Consider the following 14,918-nt stretch of genomic DNA (forward strand, 5'->3'; position numbering starts at 1 on the left):
ATACTTAATAATAACTAATAATAATAACGACAATAATATCATTGATATTAGCAATGGCAGTCAAGCAGGACCATGGTTTGTCATCTAACTTTCAGCAAGAAAGCAAATAAGCATACTGGACACAATGTAAATAACAAAGTACCAGTACAAGCCATGTGTGTGTGTGTGTGTGTGTGTGTGTGTGTCAGTGCATGTAGTGTGAGCTAGTAAAATGACTCTGCTTCTCTGCTTCTCCTCTACTGACTACATGTAACACTAGTAGCCTACTCGTCTATAGGAGGGCCCAAAGCTTAGGGTAATACAGTCTGTTCTTTCCTATCTACCAAGCTACAGAAAGCAGCTTTAAAATAAATGTTTCACTGCCTGATGAGCCACTCTATCTCAGGCCATAACAGGAAGTAGGTCAGGGATGCCCCCAAGTTAAAAGTTTTGTTGTAGTAGATATTTAAATCAAACAGGAGTAATACAATCTGAAAAGTGTGGATGAAGCATTTTAGCACTTTTCTGTCCTGTATGTAAAACACACATTTTATCTGACAGGATAGCAATCCATTTCTATTTTATACAGTCTTCAGAAGTCCATCCTTTAGGTAATATTGTGTCTGTCAAATATAACATTGAGAGGAGACATGGAGATATGACCCCTCCCCGATATAAATGAACTTGAATATTATATTTCTGCCATATTACAGATAAACTGTTGGCTTGTTTATCTATTTGCCTGACTGCTTATCTTCTTTGCTCCATCAAACTTCATTGTAGCACTGTCTCCCTGTTTCCAGATCTCAGCAATTGACAGTGCAATATTATCGTAATAAAACATACTACTCAAGCTGTAATAAATCATTGTTCTCTTTTAAGGGACTGTTAAGTTTGCATGGCATGTAACAATGGTCCTCTCATGACACGCAGACGTAAAAACAGCATCTGTCACCCCATATTGACACATGCCAAAGAGCCCTTGAGTTAGACATGATTAATGAGGTATACAATGGTTGTGCTATTTTATGTGACCAGCTGCCATAAAAGTTGAGTGATTATCAACCATGTTTAGAATATTATGACAAAATTTGCAACTGTCTCAGTGGTTATGACAACGCTCATAAAACACAAGTGCTGGCTTATAGCCAACACTGTTATGTTGCTGCCTGTATATCTCTCTTCACTAGAAGTCAGTTGGGATGGATGAGGATCCTAATGGCATTAGACCTATAAACTATCTTGTTGTTCTACAGAGTCAATGAGTAGCTTGTAATTGCTTGTTAAGCAGAACAAAGAGTAAACAGTCTTGGTATGCTGATGGCTGGACAGATGGTTTCAAGGTACAACCTGAGTGGTCTCGAGCATTGAAGTATAGACTTTTAACAGAGGTAAAAGGAATTGTATCTTATAAGTATCCCATCCTATAAGATGCCATTCTGCAATGCTTTCTATAAAATAACATTTCTGTTTCATGTGTTTGTGTTCTGGGTGGTCAGATGTTGCCTTCTCATCAGTCTCACAGGGGGCATTTTAAATATTTGTAGCACAGGGTGCATTACATCAGTTTGTATTCCTGCTAAAGAATTAATGAAACTTACTGATCACAATTTCCCAGAATCCACAGCGGCATCTTCAAATTGCTTGTCTGACCAACAGTTCAAAACGCAAAGATATTCAGTTTATATAGATAAAGCTGCAAAGCCATTTGAAAAGCTGGCAATTTGACAATTTTGGTTGTAAAATTCTTTCCCGTTAGCTGACAATTAAGTAATCATCAAAATTGTTGCTGATTAATTTTCTGAGAATCAACTAACTACTTAATCAGCTAATCATTTCAGCCCCCAAGTGGCTACAATATGTTTTTACAATGCTGGCTGGGAGGAAAGAATCGGAAATTGTAAGATCTAAATTGTCTAGCCAGTGCCATTTCATTGAACCGGATAAGGAGGAGGCAGCAAGGTTACTGAGGGGTCAGAGCTGTGATGCAGAGGGGCAGTGAGGCTATCTGAGCTTGTCAACAGACGCTGTACAATATCATGGAATCGTAAAAACAAAGAGGAGAAATCTTCTCTGCAAAAGTGCTGTTGATCCAAACGCATGCACTGTCTAGATTTAAAGCTGAAAAAGACAACATGAGTGCACTTTTGCTTAAAGTTAAGAGAAAGTGTCAAAATATTTTCTAGTACATCCTGAAATTATTAATTTATTCCAAAAGATGCTATTGATTCTACCATTTGTAAATCCATTATAGGTGAAAGTTCTGTCTCCAGAGCCAGAATATCAAGTATATTTTGAAAACTTTACCAGCTCAGTCTTATTTTAACTTTCATGTGTGCTGCTCTGTGCACATGCATGTGATAGAACGTGCGTGTGTGTGGTGGTGGTGGTGGGGTGGGAGGGGGATTCGTCTTGCTTTACCGTGGAATTGAGGGGTGGGTAAGGTCACAAGTCAAACCCTCAGATCTATTTCAAGCAGAGGCTCTCCCTCCTGTTCCTATCCTTTACTTTTACTCTCAGGTTTTGGACTCAAACTGTCTGCTCAGTGTCCTCACTGACAAGAGAGAACTGTTCATTTTCTGCTTGTCAGCTTGTACCAAGAGAGTCCAATACGCACGCAGTTTCCCATTTCAGTGTTTGTAAATGGATATGAGCAAATGCGTGATTGGCCCTCTGACATACAGTAGCGCAGAGTGACAACTTGTTAGTTTTTCTGAAAGTTGTGCGTGAGAAAGTCACTCTCTGCTTATGCTATCCTTTCTTACCTTCGCACACATGCATACAGCGTATACACAGTTTGGTTCATTCAGTCCAAAAGTGTTCTTCCCTTCCTTTCCACCAAGAAACTTCAATTATTCATGAGGGATCACAGCACCCACAAAGAGTCATGTTTCCACTCCTACAATCCTACACCAGCAAGCTGATACACTGTTCACAATACTTCAAGTCACAAAATAACAAGGGAGTCACTTTACGGCCGATGCATTCCTACACACACACACACACACACAACACACAGAGACTCTTTAGTGCATGTGGGTGTGTGATGGAATAGCTAACCAGTGTTATAGCTGCTTACCAGTAAGTGCTTATTGTGACAGCAGGTGAAAGAAAAGATCTGCCTCATATATGGATACATTTTCAACTAGCAACTCCAGAGTGCATTTTAAAAGTGGCTGAATTTGGATCTCAGGCTTTTATGCATGTGTCAATTTACATATAAGCTTCACCAGCTCTGCCTGACAAAGACACTCCTTGTATGAGATGTTGACAACACTCTGTAAGGTTTATGAGACAGAGAGTTCATCTTTTTTGGGGGGGTGCATGTCAGTTAGTGTCACACCAGCTCTCTGTCTCTTTAAATCTCTTTGTCTCTCACACCCAGGCCAACTACACTCAGCCACTCAAATCAAATCAAAAAAATCCCCAAGGACTCTGCTCTCAGATGGGGGAGTGCCCCATCTCTTTCTCTCCGGGATGGCTACCGGCTGAGTGTAATAAAGGCCTTTGTTATGCTGCCCTGCCGCAAATCTCTGTTGTTAAAGCACAATGGGAAGGAGCAACGAAATGTGAAATGCACGCAGCAGAAAATGCTTTATCAATCACATAGATGAATTATTGATTCTGGTAACAAAGAAGTCAAAGCACACAACAGAAATATATAAGTTATCACATCAGCTCAGGCTGTTTGTGGTTGTCAAAATGATCCAAGAATTTAAAAAATGTTTTGAGCCTGATTGCCTGTGGCTTACCTGCAGGGGTGCAATAAAGATAAAGACAGAAATGTCTTGAGTTTCTATTTAACAGAGCATGTGTCCATGCACACACGTTTAACAGGTGCACATCTGCTTGGATACTGTATACAGCTCCCTACCAACAGAAAATTAAAGTGACAGCAAACTGTGTGCAGATTACCGTAGTCAGAAAACTGCAGTTAAGTTCCAAGAAACTGTTTTTAAAAGTTAGTTAAATAAATCTTGTGAGCTATAATGCCATGCTATTATCTTAAAACAATGTCAGTCCATCATGAATCACATCAAGCATCACAGGCTCACTTACTTCTGTCTTGATTTGTCTGATTTTGAAACCACGTTGTCAGCTTCCTCACAAAATCCTGCCACTTTCTCCAGAACAGAAGTCCTCGAGGCGCTGAACGTCCATGGCAAAGGGCAAAAATATAATACAAGCCAGTGATAGTCCCAACAGTGTGGTTACAGGGAGGAAGAATGTCCCAACAACTTCACTGGTGTGGGCAAATACCCAACACTACATCAAGCACAGTGCCTTTTCAAATGACTACTACCAGTGTGGGACTAGTGAATTAGTGAAAACCTGGACTGGATTACGGAAGGGGACTACTTTTCCACAAGAGAGCCAAAGAGATGGTTTACTCATTTATTCAGTCCTCACATTCAAATTTAGGAAGGAAAAAAAAAAGAAATCAGACTAATTAAATCCTTATATGTCAAAATTTAAGAACACTGAGATGCACATCAATAAGAAAATATCCTTATTACCCCTTTTACCAGTGTGACAATACCTTATTTTCTTTCTTTTAATTTGATTAAATGTTAATTATATCATATTTGACATTATAATTATTTAGTTTTATTACGATCAGATCACTCATTATTATGCCCAGTAGTGCCTAAAAGGTGATGAAGAAGCAAATGGTCTCAAACTCTTTTAAAGTGAGGTTCTTGGTCATTTGAATCATTAAATAGCTACTTCAAGATTCAATTTGATTAAATGGTAAGCAACGTATGTTATACAGTCCAGTATAGTGCCTCCAGTTAAATAGTAAGCATGGTTGCACTCAAAGAAATCGGCACAAATATTAGATTAAGATCTGAGATAAAAGTTGCAGTCAAACCAAATATTAAAAGGGTATGTTAAATATTTATACTTCCTTAGTGAACAGCACTAGTTCTCTGTGATCTCCAGCTTCAGAAACTTTACTCCGCCTCTCCCCCTGTTGTCTGTCTCAGCCGTGGTTTCCCTCCCACTCCTCCCTCAGTGACAGTTCAAAGTCTGGCAGCAACAGCCATCAGCCTGAAATGCACCTTACAATTTAAACCAGCCCACCAATCACAAGCCTCTCCGGCCGTAACAGTCGCTAGTAACATTTGCACAACAAAAGAGAGGCTAGCTGATTCATCAACCCCCCTCCTTTCCTTCACTCCCTTTCCCTTCCACCGTGACTCCTCCTCTCCTGCCTTTGTGCTCGGTCCCAAAATCCCCTTCTACCCCTGTGACCCTCCTCCTCTTTGCACTAATCTCCTCGCGCCCATTGGATTGACTGCTTCAGTACTACCTCTCACTGCACCGAGACCCCCGTCACCCTGCACCCCACAGGACACACATCACAGTCTGTCCTCATTTGCTGGCCCTCCTCCTCCTCCTCCTCCTCCTCCTCTGCCTTGCATGGATGAAGCGTGGATAGAAACGACAGCACACAGAGGCACAAGATGTAATTTTGGCAATGGACTTGTTTGGCAAACAATAATGACAATCACATGAGCATAATCCTGGACACACAGAACATTTGCTTTTTGCAGGGGTTGATGTACTCTCATTGGCACAAAATCAACTGATACAAATCTTATTCTTCTTTTCATAATATATGATATTAAATTAAAGGCAGTTTACAGGCTGGGTCTGATTTCTGTTCTATTTCAGTGCTTAAATACTCTAATGTCTTGGTCATATTACGGCTGCAAGGGCCCTCTTTATAGGTACTTAAAGACCCCCACACATACACACAACATGTAAGGCTCCCATGGGGTTTGAGGGCAGCCAATATAGAGTTTAGCCTTTGCTTCACATTGGGTGTTTCTATAGCAACAGTGATCTCAGAGAGGGACAAGTGGACCCCCCTCTCCATTTTGAACACATTAACATACCCTACCCCTGTCTTGTGTTTGGTGGGGTGTCCCACACACACATACACACACACACACACACACACACACACACACACACGGGAGGTGGTATAATGGGGTAAATGAAAGCCAAGGAATTAGTATCAGGGAGGTTTTAACAACCTTTTAATCATTTAAAACTTCCAAAGACGGTGAAATAGAGTAAAAATAAAGCATAAACCATGGCAACAGGTGTACTGAGGAAAGTAAAGTAAAAAAAAAATTTGAGCTCTGGTTCTTTATAACATTAACTGTTTTCATAACTTTGACAACTTATGGCAATTTTTAGCCTGTAGTAAGACTTTTAAATTCCCTTTATATGTGACAATATATCAGTAGGCAATAGCAAGTGAGCAGTGTAAATAAAACAGAGTGTGTTTTCACATTATGATTATTTCAGAGCTCAGAAACATGTCTGTCTTGGAACGATTAGTCACTTGGTGCATCACGTCCTCTTAAAGATCCTCATCATCAGTCTGAATAAAGCACTCTCCCAGACAGCCTTGGAGGCCCTGTCCCATAGGCTGTCCTCCTTCCACAGTCCCCGCCCCTTCTTCTCAGCTCTGACCTCTGCCCTGTGCAGCCGTTTGTGGAGACGCCAGTAGAGGCGAGAGTCAGGCAGGACTCCGACGACGGGCGCAGTCCGAGCCAGACCGAGCCTGAGAACCTCTTCATTCATACAGTAGCTCCACACTGACCCCTGCTGGAGAGACAAGGGAAGGAAATGACTGCATGAATAAACTCCTATCTGTCTGACATTAAGTGTTATAAATAAGCTATAAAACTTTGTCTGGGGAATTAGAAGCCCCACCTTGCTTTGAGACACCAAACAGTGTAGTGTGTCGTCCTCTCGGCTTATAAGTTTTAGCCAGACTGTTTGGGCAGGAGCCAGGTTCTTCTGCAGCCATACCCTGCCCTCTGGAGTCAGCTCCACTCCTGCAAGATGCACCAGCATCGTGGATGTACACACACCTAAAGAGGACAAAAAAGGGACATTTACTTTACATGTCACAGTAAAGTTTATAGCTGACTTGTGTAGTTGTAGTATGCACACTCTGTTGAGCAGTGATAATTGATTAGGGACTGGGTATTGTTGAAGTTTCATTGACACTAGTGCTGAGTTGCACAACTACACCTTTTATCTTTATCCTTTTTTAAGAAATAGAAAATGTTTTCTACACTAATTTTAACAAAATGAGGTAGACTTCAAGTGTGAAATGTATGTGCACAAGCAGCTATACAAGAACTTTGCCCACATAGAATGGTCTACATTTTTTAAAAAGACTTCAGTCAGAAATCAGTAACTAACTCACTAAACAAGACTACAAAATTCACATAGATAAATTAAGTGAGACTTTATCTGTAAAGTAGAAAACTCAGACGTCCACATTTATGATTTAAATACCAGTAAATTATCTTTGTGTAAGAGCAAAGGATCAGTCTAACCAGCTTTAAAATGTAGGAGGTCAAGTGGGACTAAAGTAATATTTGAAATAGCTGTGAGTCCTTCACACACTACAGTTGCTGATGGAGCACTCTATATAAAGCAAAAGCTGCTTGATTTTATTGCTCAGGGCACACTGTGATATGATAACGTAGCTAACAAGGTTACCTGTCACTCTCACTCATGAAAAGATGATAAAGTGCAACAGTCTGACTTTACAAAGTAAAAATGCCACAGTGACATTTTTTGCTGTTAACAAGATAAAAAGAGACACGACAAGCAGTAGGTGGGATTTGTGTTGCACTTATTCTTGCGTAGGGAGGCACACAAGCTTTATTGTGTGTGCATGATTTCACTCAAAGGACAACCCCCACATTACCTTTGTGTTTTGAAAGTAGCGGAGAGAGGACAGGCACATGAATCGGGACATGTTCCACTTCAACTCCTCTCTCTGTGACTGAATGAACTTTCCCACGAAGGCTGACGTTCCTCTCGATGAAACGAGCAGGGATCTCGGACGCAGCTTGAAATTTGGTGATCTGAGGAGGAGGAATAAGACAGCTTGTTGACGGCGTTTAATGACTCATTTGGGTAAAATATGTGAAAATGTATTTTATTCACATCCTACAAGTCTAATGTTACAATATGCAATGAAAGCCTGAATGAACTGGTTAATAAAAGGAGCCTTTTGGCCTTAATCAAGCTCTATATAGTTCTATATAACTATATATAGTTTCCACCTTACTGAGTATAAGCAGTGTTGGAATTAAGTACATTTACTAAAGCACTGTACTTTGACATATTTCTACTTGAGTAATTACATTATATGCTACTTTATATTTAAAGGGGTATATTGTAGTGATATATATTGTAGTTTTTACTGCACTTTATTCGTTTGATTCTTATAGTAAAATATATATGATTTGCTTAGAGGATTCAGTAGCGACTATACTATTAATTCAGTTCAATGTGTATTCAATTTTATTTGTATAGCGGCAAATCATAACATAACTTATATCACAACACTTTTGAAATAAAGCAGGTTTAGACTGTAGACTACTGTAGACTAAATTATTTACAAAGACCCAATAATTCCAAGCACAGTGACAAGGAAAAACATCCCTTTTTTATAGCATATGAATTGCCTATGTACCCAGTAGTATACAAAGTATCTAAAACTGGCTCCACATTGACAAACTATAACATTAAAATGCTCTTACATATATTCATAACAGAATAATATAATATTCTGTAATAATAAAAGCATTCTACATAATGAGTGTGGCTGACAATACAGTACTTTTACTCAAGTAACATTTTAAATTCATTTACTTGTAATAGGGTAATTTTGGACTTCAGAAAAGGTAAAATATCTAAGTTCTAGTGTCAAAATGTAGCCTGCAACAAAGTGAGAAAGCTATTACAACAGCAAATGCACATTAAACACAAAATGTGCAACTGTGTGCAACTCCTCTCTTACCAGTTTGATACTCCTTGCTATTACAACAACACCAGCAATTGCCAGCCCGGTGCTTATGTTCTGTGTGAGACACAAGAGAGCAGTGAAGGGTTTAGGAGCTGACAGGATGACAGTGATACACCCTCAACCCAAATGTGTGCAGGACAATGACAATGAGGAAGGACTCTGATAGAGATAATGGTGACACAGGGGAACTGCTGATGCCTGACAGCCTGTCTGGTCAGTGTGGTGAATGATTCCATGGCACCATGTGGTACAGAGGGATATTTGGGAAGGAAATGGTCCTGAAGGCACAGATTTCCCCCTCTTTTTACCAATAAATAGACTACCAGCAGATGAAAGATTAAATGCAGAGCCAGGTGAATCGAGCACCATATTGCACATCCACACCATCCACAAGTCACACGAAAGGAGACTCCTACCCGCACGAGTGTTAAATTATCATCTGCGAACTGAGCTATTAAAGACACGATGTTGTGAGACGACTGCTTTCCTCCATCTCTTTGTTGTCTGTCACTCATTCCTCGTTCAGTTTCTATTTCTCTGGAAGTCTCCGGCATGTTGTTGACATTTTCTCGACGCGCCCGACGCTCCGCCCACCTGGGGAGGGACGTAAAAAGGGTGAAAGCTTGCGTGAAGTGTCCGCCCTGTGGTTCGCTGTGGATATGACAGGATGGCGTTTAGGTGCGCCTGAATGCATTGTGTTATAAAACGCCACACGATTGCAATACTTTGCGATGTGAATGTCAAAGTTATTAGGTGCAAAAAGCTCCGTGTAAGCACGCCAATACAGCGGAGGGACAAAGTTGTTAATGCACCTTTGCGGCTAATATTGATAGATCCACCTATTAGCTTTCTAAAATACCGTTAGGATCATCTTTGTCTGCACAACTTGACCCAGACAACTTCATATCTGCAGGATAAAGTCAACGCACAAAGCAAAAGGCGCAGTCCGACAATAGATGCACCCTCTTTATTCACATGCCTATCTATAATAAATCATATTCCGTGTGTGTGGGGGGGAAAAAAAAAACAAAACACATATTTATTTATTTATTTTTCTCGGAACAGTCACACGCCGCAGATGTTGCACAGTGGAAACACGTTTAGTAGCAGACATCACTTGAGGAGCGACCACTGACTGTATGACAGACGCACCGGAGCTCTCATCTTGTAAACTGTGAAGTCATGGAGCTACTTGAAGACGGATGACGCCCCCATTACCACAAATTGGCCAATAGGAGTTGAGAGGCAGAGTTGTCCTCCTGGCCGCCATTAAAGAATTCAATCCATGAACTGAAATAATGGAAATCTGCAGGACCCATGGATCAGGCAGAGAAAAAGTAGCCGACGAGTAGTGTCGCTAATTCGGCATTTGGTCCGCTTGGAGGGCAGTTTTGCTATGACGGAGCACCGCGGCGGGTTTAGAGAAAAGGAGGGCGGCGAAGCTAATTGTTTTATTTAGCCAGCAGGCTAGCGTTGGAGCTGTGGTATGTTAGCTTTTGTGCTAGCAGGCTAGCAGAGATCAGGGGGAGGGGAGAGTTCCTCTGCTTTGAAATTGTTTCAGATCAGCTAGCATTAGCATTAGCACACCAGGGACTAAGCTTTTTTTTTTGTGTGTGTGTGTGTGTGTGTTTGGGGGGGGGGGGGGGGGGTTTTTTTTTTTAATAAGTTCTCAAGCTTGTATTATTATTATTTTTTTTTTTTTTAAATTGCGCATATAACTTTTTTTCCCTTTTTCTTTTTTCCCTTTTTGTTTGTTTGATTTAAACGCGAGTCCCCCCGGCTCATGTTACCGTGGACTGTTTGACGTTAAGTAGCAGCAGAAGCTTGCGGCTAACCGGATCAGACAATACATTTCATATCGGATTGATGAGTCCGACGGATACGAGATCACAGTTGACGCTTTACGGCTGTCTGTCTAACGCGAGCTTAGCCGCCGAGCTAACGGTGGCTAAGCGCCGGTGAGAAGTTGCCTGTCTGACTAGCCGCAGCTAACTGTAGCTAGCTGAGTTGGTCGGCGTTTTAACGGGGGTAATTACAACTGAAGACCAGCTATTGCCCCCCCCTCCTCCTCCTCCTCCTCCTCCTCTTCCTCCTCCTACTCCCACTCCTCTCCGATGCTGATTGAGACAATGGACTTTAACGTTACAACCCCGCAGTGAAAGGATGAGTTCGTGCTTTGTACCAAACGGGGCCAGTTTGGAGGATTGCCACTCCAACCTATTCTGCCTGGTAAGTGTTTCCTGCGCTAGCTTGCGTTAGCTGAGAGGCCAGAAAGCCATTTTGGCTAATCAGGGCAACAAGCTTTGTAACGTCAGTTGCAGACTAGCGTGAAGGCATCGGGCCTGCGACTTGCACAAAAAATAAAAAATAAAATCGTGATCTAAAAGCTAAGTTTCACGAGAGAGACGGCGCACACTGCAGGGAGACTATATTGAAGAGTTGCTCTCGAAAATGGCACAATCGTGTTGTTTGCCCTGAATTGGTTTCGGGAAATATTCAGCTAGCATTGGCGGTAGTAACGTGATGGTAACAGGTAAGGCCAACAGGGGAAATGTTATACACGTCTTATTTTTCTTGGATTAAAGTGACACTGCGGTGTTAGATGATGCACACGTTGCGAGGCGAGTCACATAGCTGCTGTTATGTTTTACATGAAGCCCTCTGGTCTTCACACTGTCTTGCAGTCGTGCGTCACTAGTTGCTAATAACTGGTGAGTAAATTACTTCATGTCAGTTACGTTTTTAGGCATGATTGTGGAGTCACATGTGCAAAACTGTTGCAAAACTTTCCAAGATGTCAGCAGGTCTCAGATTTCAACTTTTTTCATTGAAAATTACTTTCTGTCTTAACAGGACAAGCAGTCTTCAGCTTCTCGTGACTTTGTGTGGAAACATGCGCTCCCCCCTGAGCTCTGCAGTCAACAACAGATGATTGGTGATTGATTATTAATTCTCATGTTCTTGTTCTAGGCCGATTTGACCGGAATAAAATGGCGACGTTTTGTGTGCCAAGGATCCACTTCTTCGCCCATCCTTTTCCCTGTGACCGAGGAGGACCCTATCCTGTGTAGTTTCAGCCGATGCCTGACGGCGGATGTGCTGAGCGTGTGGAGAAGACACCACACTCCGGGTCGCAGAGAGCTCTGGCTTTTCTGGTGGGGTGATGACCCCAGTTTTGCCGAGCTTATCCACAATGACCTCTCAAGTAAGCGCGTTCAACACCTCCACCAACGTCTCGGTGTCTTCTGCAGATCCAAAAGTGTGTGATATTTACTGACGTAGTGATTCTCACCATGTTAGGCAATATTTGCACATCTGCGTTCACAATCTTGGTTCAGTGCTTTTTGAATTGGCACGACTACTCTAGATGTTAAAGTCAGATAAAACATTTCAACACCGAAACGGTTGATGATATTTACATATGTTTTCTAGAGCTGATGTGCAGACAGAGAATCGCAGACAAAATTGGTCTATTTGTGGAAACTGTTCATGTTTAAACGTGTTCAGTGTTGGATGACGGTGCCAACCGTTCTGGACTGCGGCAAACAGTTCTAACGCAGTTTTAATGATACAAAGTCTGATGATGATAAGTTATGATAGTCTTAACCGATTTGTGGCTAACGTGTCTTTTAAAGTCTGTAAAATCCTCGTGGAATCCATTGGCTCTCCGCCACAGAGGTACAGACTTGTATGGTAGCATTAAAGCAAGCTGATGTGCATCACAGTCAAGATTTTTGCACCGAGTGTTCGTTCCAGCGTTGTTGATAATCATATCTGTGAAACAATTCCCCTCAGACAGACCAGGTATTCTGTCTCTAGTTTCAAGTGTCCAAATGTTCCTTGAAGACGACACAGATTGGTCATTACAGAAACTGTGGGAGCAACAATTTCACTAAACTCAGCAAAGACACTCAGAAGGTTTAATTTGAAGTTGTCGACTTGTAACATTATTTAGTGTGGCTTTTGAAAACCAGCGCTGACCAGAGCAGCATTCAAAAGACGTCCATGCCTGAGTAGACCTCACCTGCTGAACATCTGAACTTTCTACAATCATGTTTTGGATCTTGTTATTGCACGACAACCAATTACTTAAATGTTGAAATCAATTGTTTTTCCCATGTTCAGTGCCAAACTCGGACTCCGTATATGTGTCACACCCGTCTAGCACACCGCAGTTTACAATTAGCTTTATCCTTTATAAGTAAGGAGACACGTTTGTTTGTGAGAAGTTTCAGCTGTAACTCATTTGCCTTATTTTTCAGGTGAGGAGGACGGTGAGTGGGAGAGCGGCCTGTCCTACGAGTGTCGAACGCTCCTGTTCAAGGCCATCCACAACCTACTGGAGCGCTGTCTCATGAACCGCGGCTTCGTTCGCATCGGCAAGTGGTTCGTTAAGCCATACCAGAAGGAAGAGAAGACCATTAATAAAAGGTAAGTCCCGCTTCCTAAGAGCAGACAGCAAAGTTATACGACACGCCATAAATTGTCAAATGAAAGCCCAAACTCCACTTATGGTCAGCGGGAAGTACCTTTACCTGTTGTACTGGTACAACACAGTCATGCCGTACTCGTCTATCTGTTGCTCTTTCTCTCTTTTTTTTTTTTACAGAAATACTCTTCTCACTGACTCATTCACTCCCTCACTCCTTACTGATTCTTCTTTTGTCAGTGTTAAGCTAAGCTGGGGTTAATTAATCGCAGTACCTCCTGCAGATGTTTCACAATAAAAGTCCTTCCAGTAAAAAGGAAGATATTCGGCTGCCCGGATACCCTGGAAGGTTTTAATAAGAATATGCAAACTTGCTGACGTTGTTTGAAAAAAAATGCTCTGCGGTCGGAGATTATTGGTCAACTAAGGAGCACAATTGCTGAAACGTGGCAGCAGAAGATGTTGTGGATTGTGTTTGTGCTGGACGGTCGAATATCAGTCAGTATTTCGTGTTAGAGTATCGGTGGAGATTTGCAGCATGTGGGGGTTGGCTGTTACTGTATAAATAGATGGATTTACTGTGATACGTGACATTTGCTGGGATCAATGCGTGAAGCATTAGGCTCGTTCAAGACGGGTTAAAGACGGATGATTATGTGTTTTATGCATACGTGTACTGCAGTGGGGGAAAGCCTCACCGGGCACACGTCCTCACTGATATGAAAGTTGTGCTCTGAACGTCTTATAACCGTTCCTGGCCTTGAATCGTTAAAATTCCCATTTGGGATTCAACTGGAGAGACGTTGCTGCGCAGCTGTATTGTTTCAACTGTTTTTGTAAGTCGCCTTTTCTGGACTGATCATCCTCTTTTATAAGAGAAATAGCTCGAGCGAATACACACAAGGCTTTCGTTAAGGAGTGTAACCATGACACTACACTGTTGACTTTTTCGTGGTGACACTTTGAAGTCAGTTTAAACTCTTATTTATGAAGCATTTACAACTCGCTTTGACTCACCGAGATCTTGTGTTCCCAAGAAAGTTGATTCCTGGAAGTAGTAGTAATGCGAGTATGACGGGACTAGTTGGGTTTTCTAATTGCGTCATCAGCGTGACGCATTTTTCACCTGGTTTAATCGTCATCCGTCATAAGACTTCTCTAAAGTAGTGGAGAAACACTTCCAGGGTAATGTTTAATGTCCACACCTCCACTTTTCCCAACTGCAAGGTAAAACGACTCTGTGTTGTTGTTGTAGAAATACAAGCTCGAGGTGAACCAGCAGCAGCACATAAATAACTGTCTGCTTCAGAGTGGGGTTCTGTGCAGCTGTATTTCCTACCTCTCGCACATAAGGGTAGTGGCATAGATTCAGCGTCCCCCTGTGCTCTTGAATGAGGGGGCCGGTGTATCCTGGAGTTCCCTAACAAGCTAATTTGAGCCTCTGCTTTTTGGCTGTGTTGATCCAAGCTGACTTGTGTTTGATGCACAGCCCTTTGGCTCGGCTCCCTCTGGCAGCATTGGCAATGCTTTCAGAGAGTTTTAGCAGCTATATAAAAGAGTTGTTGCATAGAACAGGAGGGGTTTTCTTGCTCAGTGGTGTTCAGCTCCTGTCTTTACATAAAGATGTCTACAAGTGTGTGTAAGTGTAAGTGTGTGTGT

The 14,918-nt window shown here is 41.8% G+C and overlaps 3 protein-coding genes across 5 annotated transcripts in view; 1 reads left to right on the plus strand and 2 right to left on the minus strand.

Annotated features, from left to right (window-relative positions):
- Window positions 1–4,459, minus strand: part of plch1 (phospholipase C, eta 1) — a 58,581-nt gene extending 54,122 nt beyond the window's left edge. For both annotated transcript variants that reach the window (XM_035680377.1, XM_035680376.1), the window contains exon 1: window positions 4,039–4,459. The gene's annotated coding sequence lies outside the window, so the exon portion shown is untranslated. The remainder of the gene's footprint in view (window positions 1–4,038) is intronic.
- Window positions 4,460–6,004: 1,545 nt separating this feature from the next.
- On the minus strand, window positions 6,005–9,430 carry c18h3orf33 (c18h3orf33 homolog (H. sapiens)). 2 transcript variants are annotated; one of them, XM_035679368.1, is made up of 5 exons: window positions 9,247–9,430; window positions 8,825–8,884; window positions 7,724–7,883; window positions 6,712–6,872; window positions 6,005–6,600 (listed from the first exon to the last, which is right to left on the minus strand). In XM_035679368.1, the coding sequence occupies exons 1-5, from the start codon at window positions 9,382–9,384 to the stop codon at window positions 6,346–6,348; spliced, it is 774 nt and encodes a 257-aa protein (XP_035535261.1). In that variant the 5' UTR covers window positions 9,385–9,430; the 3' UTR covers window positions 6,005–6,345. The 2 variants fall into 2 exon arrangements, with proteins under 2 accessions (XP_035535261.1, XP_035535260.1); XM_035679367.1 differs by having other exon boundaries at window positions 6,005–6,603.
- Window positions 9,431–10,588: 1,158 nt separating this feature from the next.
- The window catches only part of LOC118341284 (mediator of RNA polymerase II transcription subunit 13-like), a 19,114-nt gene continuing 14,784 nt past the window's right edge, over window positions 10,589–14,918 (plus strand). Inside the window, exons 1-3 of the mRNA XM_035679501.1 lie at window positions 10,589–11,059; window positions 11,801–12,035; window positions 13,093–13,261. Coding sequence (XP_035535394.1) covers window positions 10,994–11,059; window positions 11,801–12,035; window positions 13,093–13,261 — 470 coding nt within the window. The 5' untranslated portion in view covers window positions 10,589–10,993. The remainder of the gene's footprint in view (window positions 11,060–11,800; window positions 12,036–13,092; window positions 13,262–14,918) is intronic.

The sequence above is a fragment of the Morone saxatilis genome, unplaced genomic scaffold, assembly GCF_004916995.1.
Source record: "Morone saxatilis isolate NCDOM2014 unplaced genomic scaffold, NCSU_SB_2.0 Contig8, whole genome shotgun sequence".
Taxonomy (NCBI): domain Eukaryota; kingdom Metazoa; phylum Chordata; class Actinopteri; family Moronidae; genus Morone; species Morone saxatilis.